This window comes from Rattus norvegicus, chromosome 3 (genome assembly GCF_036323735.1).
Source record: "Rattus norvegicus strain BN/NHsdMcwi chromosome 3, GRCr8, whole genome shotgun sequence".
NCBI classification, from domain to species: domain Eukaryota; kingdom Metazoa; phylum Chordata; class Mammalia; order Rodentia; family Muridae; genus Rattus; species Rattus norvegicus.
In genome coordinates this window covers 128209847-128222213 of record NC_086021.1, presented here as the reverse complement: position 1 = coordinate 128222213, position 12367 = coordinate 128209847, and the positions used below count along the sequence as shown (strand labels likewise).

The 12367-nt window shown below is 39.4% G+C and overlaps 1 protein-coding gene across 6 annotated transcripts in view; it reads left to right on the top strand.

Annotated features, from left to right (window-relative positions):
* The window catches only part of Ttbk2 (tau tubulin kinase 2), a 111780-nt gene that overhangs the window by 34417 nt on the left and 64996 nt on the right, over nucleotides 1-12367 (top strand). For 5 of the 6 annotated variants that reach the window (XM_006234837.5, NM_001415701.1, XM_006234835.4 and 2 more), the window contains one exon: nucleotides 1868-2015. The exons of the other annotated variant lie outside the window; for it this stretch is intronic. In XM_006234837.5, coding sequence (XP_006234899.2) covers nucleotides 1868-2015 — 148 coding nt within the window. The remainder of the gene's footprint in view (nucleotides 1-1867; nucleotides 2016-12367) is intronic. 6 annotated transcript variants of the gene reach the window in all.

Genomic DNA, 12367 nt, shown 5'->3' with positions numbered 1-12367 from the left:
TGTGACCCTCCCACTTAGGAGATGCAGGCAGGAGGATCAGGAGTGCAAGGTCACTGAGGCTAGCCAACCCATTCTTAACCCCAGTTTAAGAAACCAAAACCTACCCTCATGATGCTGGATGCCTTTTTAGCCAGCCTGGTCTACATAGTTCCAAGACAGCCTACATAATAGAGATCTTGCCTCCAAAACAAAATCGAAAAGTTACTCAACATGATTTAGGAGACAGTGAGAATCCAAGGTATGACTTGATAAGTTTGCTAATTGAAAAGGTAAATAACTTTCATAGAAGTTCAGATAATAAATTGGTCTGTTGGGTATGTACTTGAGTTGTGTAGTGCTGAGGGCTATGGGTGTGATCCTGCGCCACAGGAAGGAAGGGAAGTGGGAATAGAGCATGGGAACAGTACTCAGTGAAAATGCTAGTCGAGAATGAAGTAGGGCACGACAGGAGCATAGGCCTCTTGGAAGGTTTAGAATCTTGAGCGGCTTGCCTTTGGTAATAATTTCATACATTACATCATAATTCTTTTTTTTCTCCATCTTTATTAACTTGAGTATTTCTTATTTACATTTCGATTATTATTCCCCTTCCCGGTTTCTAGGTCAACATCCCCCTAACCCCTCCCCCCCTTCTATGTGGGTGTTCCCCTCCCCATCCTCCCCCCATTACCACCCTCCCCCCAACAATCACATTCACTGGGGGTTCAGTCTTGGCAGGACCAAGGGCTTCCCCTTCCACTGGTGCTCTTACTAGGCTATTCATTGCTACCTATGAGGTCAGAGTCCAGGGTCAGTCCATGTATAGTCTTTAGGTAGTGGCTTAGTCCCTGGAAGCTCTGGTTGGTTGGCATTGTTGTACATATGAGGTCTCGAGCCCCTTCAAGCTCTTTCAGTCTTTTCTCTGATTCCTTCAACGGGGGTCCCGTTCTCAGTTCAGTGGTTTGCTGATGGCATTCGCCTATGTATTTGCCATATTCTGGCTGTGTCTCTCAGGAGAGATCTACATCCGGTTCCTGTCAGCCTGCACTTCTTTGCTTCATCCATTTTATCTAGTTTGGTGACTGTATATGTATGGACCACAATTACCTCATATTCTTAAGGTTTGCCTATATTATAAGAAGACATGGCTGTAGGAAGTGGAAGACTGGCTTCTTGGCACACCTTGCTCAAAGCATATCACTCACCTCAGAATTTCAGAGCCCTTTACAGGTCTAATTGTGATTAGATTTCAGAACCTAACTCCAGTATTCTGATGTTCTCCAATTAAGTTAACATTTAAGGTGTTGTATTGTGTTATTTTGAAGTGTGATGTAAAGCAGTGTTCTCTGAGAGGTTGTAGAACTCCTCTCTGCTTGTGTGGACCCTGTTAGTTAGTCCTGCTACAGAGACTCGAGTGAAAGATTACTGAGTGCTGGCTGCTCATCCCATTCTTCAGTCTCCCTCTCTACCCTTAGACTATGATTCTATGTAAGATTTTAAATGGCAAAAAGATTTCATTGTTTAAAAAGGCTGCAAATGACTACTTTAGATAAAACCAATCTGTCTATTGAATGGTATTTGTAGGAATTAATTCTTTCAGATATTATGTTTTTGTGGCAGTTTTAATGCTAGCTGTAGACCTTTAATAATTAACTGGAATAATTTCATTGCTTTCTGTAGACAAAATATTACACATGTAGGCATGTGCGAATATTATCTCCTGCCAGTTGTGTTCTCCTTGCTGTATTAATGATTTAACAATATTGAAATCATTTATCATAAAGTAAGAGTGGTAAAATTGCATGTTTTCTATGTGTAGAAGATGAATTGGCTTCCAGTTAGATCTTTGCATAATTTTGAGTGTGTTTTTATTTTGTTTTCTGTGCAGTTAAGAAAGATTGGGGGTGGGGGCTTTGGAGAAATTTACGATGCCTTGGACATGCTCACCAGGGAGAATGTGGCACTGAAGGTGGAGTCAGCTCAGCAGCCAAAGCAGGTTCTGAAGATGGAGGTTGCTGTGTTGAAGAAACTGCAAGGTAAGTTGGCTTTGAATGATGAGCAGTGAAGCTGTGGGTGATAGTTTATAAGTGTTTTAATCTTCCCTGGTTAAATTCTCTATACTAGTGGACTACTCTGGTGTTAGCTAGTTATAAACACACTGAGTATTGAAGAGTTCATTATATGACAGAAATGTGTAATTGCTAGTGTAATTGGGCTTTGGAAATTCCTTTTCACAATAAGGATAAGAGACACTTAGGATCACCCTGCTACTCTAGAAAGTGTTGTTGTATATCTGCTGTGGTAACATTTCGTCTTCCTTTGAGCCAATCATAAAATACCTCTGAGACATTTCTGCACTTGCCTTTGTGTGTTATGCAATCTCGAATCATATTATGAACACTGTCTTCAAACCATATTGCAGAGTAGATTAGAAATGATAAGTAAGACTGCCTTTTTTTTTTTTTTCGGAGCTGGGGACCGAACCCAGGGCCTTGCGCTTGCTAGACAAGCGCTCTACCACTGAGCTAAATCCCCAACCCCGTAAGACTGCTTTTGTCTCACTAACTTTAGTTTCAGAGCCTAGCTCATCATTTTTGAAGTTCATCTTAATACTCAGGTACCTATATTTGTACTATTAAGGGCAAATCAGTTTTTTTCTGATGTTAATCTGATAGTCATGCAAAACCCTGAATTTGTTGACAGCACCCTGTCATCTCTGTGTTTAGTGGTACACTGTTGTATTACTAATAGCAAAGTCACTTACGCTGATGACCATTCCTCTTTGTCCTAAGATTTTCAGTTGTCAGAGTTTCTCTGTCAGTTGTTTAATTATAAATCTTTGAAACTCGTTTTTAGCTCAGATTTGACTTTCCCAAGGCATCAGGAAAATCACAGATCACTCAGCCTCTGTTGTCACTACTAAAAACCAAAGACTCAGAAGGAAAACAGAGAAGATGGCTCTTTCATGTGCTCAGCCCCCACCCTTCCTTCCCAGTTGTTCTCATCACAGTATAGAAGCCACAGATAAGTGCTCCTGGATTGCCTCTTCCAGAGCTGCACAGAGCCTAAGTGATCGTCTGGCTGAGCCCATAGGGGCATAGATATCAGCAGTTGCTTGGCCAAGTCAGTGCGACCTCACCAGTCTCTCCCCTTGGCCTGTCATGGTCCTGTGAGACAGGAGACACTGCTGCAGCTCCTTCAGGACTTCTGGCTACTTTGGCCTTGATTTGATAATATTCCATTGTGATAAAGCTTAAAGATTAGTTTGATATGTTTTATGGGTAAAACTGTCACTGGAGTTTGTTTTAAGAGAAACTGTTGGGCATTTGTGTTCTTCATTTATCATTTAAAGTTACCGTCTAAAATGTACTTTTGTGAGCGTATACCTATATGAAGCCTATTCCTCAGAACCCCTACTTCCCACCAGTGAATAGGTTTTTAATCTTCTGGTCTATATTTCAGTGACAGGAGTCAAGGACTACCTAATGCAAGCCTTCTGCAGTGCTTATGCTTCACAAACTTCTTTTTGAGGACGTTTTGTAGATATTTGCTTTGCTGGTGGTTTGATGTGTCATGGAATGGCTCCAGTGTGTAAGACTAGAGGTTAGCCTCTTATGAGATTAAAATGGCCTTGATCTATGTAGCCAAGGATGATTTTGAACCTCTGATCCTTTTGTTTCCTGCTTCCTAAGTGATGAGATTAGGGATGAGTACTGTACCTGGCTGATCATGGCAAAAAGGCAGCTTCTCTAGGTAGTGCCGACAGCAGCACTAATTTATAGACACAACAGTTGTTTAGAGGTTAACACTGACTGGCACATGATGTCCTTTTAGCAAAACAACAAAAATAGCTTCCCTGCTAAGGCTTAGGACCTCCATGCCACAGGCTTTGACCTAGCTCACAGTACCAGATGTGAATCCCTTCCTATGGAATGGGATTAAGTCCAATCTAAAGTGGCTTGTTATTCATATAATGCTATTCTATATTATTATTAGTTCAGTTTAGGTTTTTGAGACAAGGTTTCTGTGTGTAACAGTCATGGCTTTCCTGGACTTGCTTTATAGACCAGGCAGGCCTCGAATTCGAGGAGTCCAGCTTGCCTCTCTCTCCCTAGTGCTGGGATTAAAGGCATCACCATCACACATGGTCAGCATAACATAGTTTGTATTGTTTCGTTTTGTTTTTTGGTGTTGAATTCCTTGGAACAGGAATTACAGACAGTTGTTTGCTGCCCTGTAGGCACAAGGAATTGAACCCAGGTCCTCAAGAAAAAATAGCCAGTGCTCTTAACCACTGAGCCATATCTCTAGCCCCACAATTCTTAATAAAATGATTATAAAAAGGAACCCTCATAACAAACTTGCTTGCCTGGCCAGTCGGTACTACTGCACATAGGGGCCACAGCTCCCTCAGTAAGACTGCTGATGACAGTTCTTTCCTAGCAGCCTGCCTAGCTGCTTCTGGCACCATGGAGGCCAGCCAGCAGGGAGGAAGCTTTGCAGCCCAGTTCCAGCTTGATTTCTTTATGTCTTGTATCTAAAGCTAAAGACATCTTCAGCTATAGGGACTTGCCATCTGGTTTTAATGGGCAGTTACCAATAGTGGCAATAAGTGGCAATAGCTTGTACTATTTGGGGGGTTTCAGGAGTCTCTTTCACAGTAACTTGCCAAGAGGTAGCCTATCTCTGGCACTGGGACTTTTATTTAATGATCCATGGTTTCTGGGAATGTCTTTATCCCCACAACACAGGAGAGGCACCTCCATTCAAATTCCTTAAAAAATTTTAAAAAGATTTATTTTATTTGTGTGTGTGTGTGTGTGTGTGTGTGTGTGTGTGTGTGTGTTATTAGATCATTAAGGATCAGATTTTCTTGAGGTTTTTTCCTGTATTTCAGTTGATTATCATGCCCTGCTCTCTCTTCTTCCTCATCTCCCATCATCCCCTCTCCTCTTCTGTTTTTACTTGTATTAAATACACTTTACTTATTCCCCTGCAGAGGGAATCTCTGGAATCCTCTGAGGGACTCCTTTCTAATTTTCTCAGGTTCTATAAGTACTTGCTCCCACATAAGTGTGCATATGTTAGGGAAGCTAGGATCTGTATATGAGAGAAACACACGGTGTTGTTCTTTCTGAACCTCAGATACTCCACTCAATATATTATTTCCTAGTTCCATTCACTTGCTTCCAGATCTCATAATTGCGTATTTACAGCTGAATATATGATATTCCATTGTGTACACATGCTCCGTTTTCTTTATCCATTCCTCACTTGGTGAACATGCAGGCTGCTTCCCTGTCCTTGGTGCTGTGAGTGGAGCAGTGGGAAGCAAGGCTGTGCAAGTGTCCCTGCGGTGGGGTAGAGCATCTTCTGGGTAGCCAGGAACAGTGTAACTCGGTCAGAAAAAGTATGCTTATTTTACTATGTTGAGAAACTTGAGAAAGTTTGTGTTGTGACCTACAGTGAGTAAGAGTTTGCCCCCCTCCCTCTCCTCACAACCTCATCAGCATTTTTACCACTTGTTTTCATGAAGAAAACTTCTGTCAAACACCAGTTGGTCCTAGCTGTGTGGGTTTATATCCAAGTTCTCTATTATTCTCTTGGTGTGTGTGTGTGTGTGTGTGTGTGTGTGTGTGTGTGTGTGGTGTTTGGGCTGATATGCTGTTATTACTCTTTGTAGTATAATTTGAAATCAAGTATAGTGATACTTTATTAACTCTTTATATTTAGAAGAATTGCTTTGCGTATCTGGGTTCACATGTGTGTCCATATAGATTTGTTTTAAAAAAATTATTTTTTTGTATATTATGTATTTTAAAGACAAAGTCTGTGTAACCCTTGTTACACATGTGTCCTTGAACACAGAGATATGACTCTCTGCCTTCCATATGCCTGAAAATAACTACTTTTCCTTTTATTTTTGAGTTATATTTCTTCCCTCTCTTTCTTCCCTCCATTTGATATTGAAAAACCAATTGGTGTGCTCTTCCCTGGGAAGAGTTATTTCTCAAACTCTCAGCATTTCTTAGTCGCCTGTAGTTCTTTGTGTAGGACTGAGGCCTGTGTCCTTCGCTTTTGCCCCCCCTCAACATCTTCAATACGCCTCGGTTTTCCTTGTGCAGCTCATGCTCTCGCAGTCACATTAGTTAGGCTTTATGGTTGCAGCTTCTGGCATTACTGGAGGACACAATACCTCAGCAAGATCCTATGGCTCTTAAAATCCTTCTCCTCTTCTTCCACTATGTTCCCCAGGCTTTAGATACAGGAGTGATTTGTAGATATGGTCATTGGGTATGGGCCTTACAACTCTGAATTTGATTGGTTGTAGTTTTATGTCAGGGTCTCTATATGTGACAAAGACAAGTTTCCTTAATAAAGGGTTGACAATAAATTTTAAGAATTTTTTTTTCTGTTTTGTGAAAAAAAATCACTGGAATTTTGATGGGGATTCTTTAATCTGTAGATTCCTTTTGGTAAGACAGTAATTTTCACAGTGATGAGTCCTCAAATCTATGAGTATGATGGTAGGTCCTTCTATCTTCTGTTTTCCTCCATTTCTTTCTTCGGTGTTTTACAATATTTTCATTGTAGAGGCCTTCTATATCCTTGCTTAGGTTTATTCTGAAATTATTTTTGTTTGCTTTGTTTGCTTGTTTTTATACTATTATTGTGACACTACCAAAAAAAAAAAAACTTATGGAAGAAAGGGTTTATTTCACTTACAGCTCTTACAATCCATCATGAAGGGAAGTCAGCTCAGGAACTCAGACCATGGAGGAATGCTGCTTACGTGCTTGCACAGCCTGGTTTCTTATACCATCTAGGACCACTTGCAGAGGGATGGCGCAGCCCAATGGGTTGGACCTTCCCACATTAGTTATTAACCCAGAAAATGCCTCACAGCCAGTCCACTGGAGGCATTTTCTCAGTTAAGGTCCTTTCTTTCAGGTAACCCTAGCTTGTGTTATTTTGACAAACAAACAACAGAACAAATCACCCCCCACCAAAAAAAAAAAAACAACAGAAACTCTAACCAGTGCAGGCTGTTGTGAATTTGATGGCTTCTCTGATTTGTTTTTCAGTTTGTTATTATTATGTAGGAAAGCTAATAGCATCATGTGTTAATTTTATATCCTGCTGCTTTGCTGGAAAGGTTTATTAGCTCTCAGTGTGTTTTCTAGTGAGTGGGTCTTTAGGTGCTCATGTCACCTGCAAATAAGGACACTAACATTTTCCTTTCCTGTACGTATTCCTATCATTTGCTTTCCTTGTCTCTTTGCTTCAAGACTTGTAGTACTGCATTGAAAAAGTAGAAAATGTGGAACACTCTTATCTTTTTCCTTATTTTAATGGAAATACCTTTTCTCTCATATGTAATGGCTGTAGGCTTGACATATATAGTGTGTATTATGTTGAGATATGTTCCTTCTATTCCACATTTCTTTGGGACTTTTAATATGAAGGGTATTGTATTTTAGCAAAAGCCTTTTTAGCATCTACCAAGATGATTATGTGATTTCTATTCTTTATGTAATTCATAAGTTGATGAATATTGAATCATCCTTGCATCTCTGGAAGAGACCCAACTTGATTATAGTGAGTAATCTTTTGATGTGTTCTTGGATCAGTTTATAAGCATTTTTTAAAAAAATTTTTTTTTCAGAGCTGGGGACCGAACCCAGGGCCTTGTGCTAGTTTATAAGCATTTTGATAAGAATTTTTACATCTAAGTGCATTGGGAAGATTGGCCTATGATTTTCTTTTTGTTTTACCTGTTCTGGGATCAGTGTCATTTCCTTTCCTGTTTATGGAATGGTTTGACAAACATTAGTGTTCTTCGAAGTTCTGATAAAATTTACCAGTACAATCATCTGGGGCCTTGTCATTTTTTAGTTGGGAGATTTAAAATTATCATTTCAATCTCACTGTTATAGATCTGCTTAAATTATCTCATTGAGATTTAACCTGACATATCATATGCATCTAGAAATGTTTTCCTTTAAGATTTGCCAGTTTATTGTATATGCAATCCAGGGGAGACCTAATGATTTGCAGAATTTCATTGTTGTCTTTCACAATGGCTCCCTTTTCATCTCTTAATTTTGTTAGCTTACACCTTTATTTGGTTGGCGTGGCTAAGAGTTTGACAATCTTTTTTTTTTTTTTCAATGACCAATTCTTTGTTTCATTGAGTCTTTGTATCTTGTTTGTTTGTTTCATTTTCATCAATTTCTTCCCTGGTTATATTGATGTCTTTCTGTCTACTTATTTGAGATTTGACTTGTTTTGATTTCCAGGTCTCTTGGGTGTATCATTGTTTATTTGAGAATTCTCTGATATCACAATGTAGGTAATTAGAGCTTTAAATTCCCTTTTTAGAATTGTTTTCATTGTATCCTAGAGTTTTGTTTGTTGTGTTTCTGTTTTTCTTTGAGTTTAGGAATTTTTAATTTCTTTTTTATTTCTCTAATGACCCATTCATCATTCAGTAGTGTGTTGTTTAGTCTCCATGAGGTTATGTCTTAGTGGCTTTCCTGTTGTTGACATGTAATCTTACTCTACTGTGTACAACACAAGGAATTATTTCAGTCTTCCTGTATTTGTTAAAACTTGCTTTTTGTCCTAATATGTAATCTGTTTTTTGAGAATGTTCCATGGGCTGCTGAGAAAAACATGTATTTTGTAGCATGTGGATAAAGTGTTCTGTAGAGGTCTGTTAAGTTTACTTGATTTGTAATGTCATTTAATTTATGTATTTCTCTGTTAGTCTATGTTGGGAAGACACGTCAGTTGGTTAGAGTGGGGTATTCAGGTCACCCTCTGCTATTGCTAAGGTTTCCTCTGTGCTTCTGCACCTGGTTATTTTGTTTCATGAAATTGGATACACCTGTGTTCATGGCATACAGTTCCAGGAATGTAATGTCTTCTTCATGGGTTGTTCCCGAATTACCATCCTTATCTTTCCTTGCTGTTAGGTTGTTTCCCAGTCCACTTGCTTGGGATACTCTTTTTTTTTTTTGGTTCTTTTTTTCGGAGCTGGGGACCGAACCCAGGGCCTTGCGCTTCCTAAGCAATCGCTCTACCACTGAGCTAAATCCCCAACCCCTGCTTGGGATACTCTTTACCTTAAGGTAGTACCTGTCTTCTGTGTGTTTCTTGGGGGCAGCAAATACATGGTTCCTACATTTGATCTAGTCTGTGTCTTGATTGGAGAATGGAGGCCACTGATATTCAGAGTTATAGTTGAAAGGAGTGTGTTGATTCCTGTCATTGGTTGATTTTTGCAGTGGTCTTTTCTTGTATAGCTGCTATTCTAGTATCATTTCATAGATGGATTTTTTTGTTTTTTTTATTTTATTTTTTTAGTTTGAAGAATTCTTCAAGTATTTTCTGGCTTAGGGTCATAAATTCCTTTAGTCTGGTTTTATCATGGAATCTTTATTTCTCCTTCAATTATTTTTTAAAGCAGTTTTTAAAAAAAGATTTATTTATTTATTATATATAAGTACACTGTAGCTGTCTTCAGACACACCAGAAGAGGGCATCAGGTCTCATTACAGATGGTTGTGAGCCACCATGTGGTTGCTGGGATTTGAACTCAGGACCTCTGGAAGAGCAGTCAGTGCTCTTAACCACTGAGCCATCTCTCCAGCCCTCTCCTTCAATTATAACAAATATCTTTATTACATGTAGTAATCTGGGTTGGCAGTAGTTGTCTTTCAGAACTGGAAAATAGGACAAGGAGACGGGTAAAGGCATGCTACCAAGCTCCATAACCTGAGCTCAGTACTAGAGTCCCGTGCAGTGAAAAGAGGGAACTGACTCCTCAAGTTGTCCTCTGACGCCCTCACCTTCACGCCTTCACTACACACATTAAATAAATAATGTACATTTTTAAAGGGTGAAAAAAATTAGAAATATGTCTGTCCAGGTAGTTCTCCTGGCTTTTAAAAAGTTGCAATTAAACAATCTATTATTTGTAGGTGCCTGTCTTTATATGTGGCTTATGTTCCTCTCTTGCTGTATTCAGTCTATTTTGTTATAATTTAATATGATGGGGGTGGGGGCAAGGTTCTGGTTTTGTCTGGTGTCCTAAATGCCTCCCATATCTAGATATGGATTGACATATCCTTTCCTAACTCTGGAAATGTTTCTGTTTCTTCATTTTGTTTGTTTGTTTTAAAAAATACATGTCGTTTGTGTTTGTATCATGAGTAGGGGTGAGGTGCCATCAAAGGCCAGGTGGGTATTAGAGCTGGAATTTCAGGTGGTTGTGAACTATCCCAACGTGGGTGCAGGGAACCAATGTTGTTCTGCTGCAAGACTACCAAGTACTCTCAGCTGCTGAACCGTCTCTCAGCCTGTTTGCATTTTTAAAAAATTATTATTTTAAGCTAGGAAGTGGTGGCCTGTGCCTTTAATCCCAGCACTCAGGAAGCAGAGGCAGGTGATTCTATATAAGGTCCAGGCCAGCTTGGTTTACAGAGTAAGTTCCAGGACGGCCAGTGATGTACAGAGAAGCCCTATCTCAAAAAAGATAGATAGATAGATAGATAGATAGATAGATAGATAGATAGATAGATAGAGTGAATTATCTTAAAACTGTTTTCTGAAGTGGCTCAGCTTTTAAAACATTTGTTGCTTTTGTGGAGGCCCTTGGTTTGGTTCCTACACCATACTCCACGGCAGTTCCTAACTGTCCCATAATTCCAGTTCCATAGGCACCTGGCACATGTATGGTGCATATACATACAGGCAGGTAAAACACTCATACAAATAAATCTGAAAGCATGTTTCTTATGCTTTGATGACTTGATTCAATATTTGGGGTATTTAGAGTGTTGCAAAATTAATGTATCTTTTTGTCAAAGAGATTTATCTTAGGATCACTAAAAGCTTACATATTGCTCATTTACTTCTGTTTGTTATGAAATTGTATATATAAATGAAACAGTACTTCTTTAGAAATGTTCTGGGGAGATGATTGAGTGATTGGAGTGCCTGCTGGACAAGCATGAGGATAGGCATTTGAGTGATCAAAACTCACGTAAATCTGGGTGGGTGTGCTGTCTGCTTATTGAGAGGTCCCCAAAGTAGGTTGGGTTTGATTGAGAAGTCTTGTCTCATTGAGTATAACACATGTAAGCATACATGTGAAAATGTCTGTATACACATGTACACCACATACTCATAAAATGTAAAAGAACATGTGTTCTATAGATATTTTTCCATGCTCTATAGATATTTTTCCATGCATATGTGTGTTTTCATAAAAATCTCAAAGTAACAAATTTTGTTCATTTAAAAACACTTCCTTAGGGGCTAGAAAAATGGCTTAGCAGTTAAACACACTGGCTCTTCTTGAAGACCCAGGTTCAATTCCCAGCAACTGTGTGGCAGTTCACAACTGTATGTAACTCTCAATTGCAGGGGATCCAACATTCTCAAATAGACATAGTCGTAGGAAATGCATTTAAAATAAAAATAAATCATTTTAAAAAAACCACTGGCTTCACTCCGTGAATGACTTGGGTGTTATCTGGTTTTCTGTCCTGTAGTAACCTTTTCTTGGTGTTGTCAGTGATCGGTGTGACCTTAGTACAAATGAAGCTGTCCTGTGTGTGTAGTCCCTTTGGCGATTAATGACTGAAAAGTTTGACTAGGAACAGGTAAAAACCTTTGTCACTTTATGTCAGGGCCTCTGTTTCTCTCCCCTCTTTCCTCTCCCTGTGCTCTTTCTTTCCATTGCTAGGCCTTGCTGCTGCCCTGGCAGGACTGCAACTTGCTATGTAAACCAAGCTGTCTTTGGACCTGTAGTGATTCTCCTGCCTCTGTATTCTGAGTGCTGGGACTATAAGTGTGTACCACTGCACCTGTCAAACATCCTATTACTGTCAAGAAATAAGAGTAAATACGGTTGTTTGATAACTGATTTTATTCTTTAGTGTAACAACTGGAAATTATCTTGCCCATGTAAGTACAGGGGGAAAAAAAACTGCATTTTTTTTCTTAGCCCATAAAGAAGATGATGATTGTTTTTATTTGGGGGATTTTTTCCCCCTTAACTTTGATATTGTAAATATGGCAGTCTTAACTGTTATTTGTCTTGTATGCTACATAGTATAAACTGAAGAAACACTACTGTTACAGGGAATGACTGCTGGGTCCTTGCTCCAACTACTCCTGCCAAGTGTGCCTACTCCCTTCCCCACTCTTAAGAATAGACAAAATGAGCTGCAGAGATGGCTCAGAGGGTTAGGAGCACTGGCTGCTCTCTTCTGGAAGATCCAGGATCTACACTCATCTGTAACTCAGTTCCAGGAAATCCAAGACCCTTATCTGATTTCTGTGGGCACTGCTTGCATGTGATACACACCCATACCAT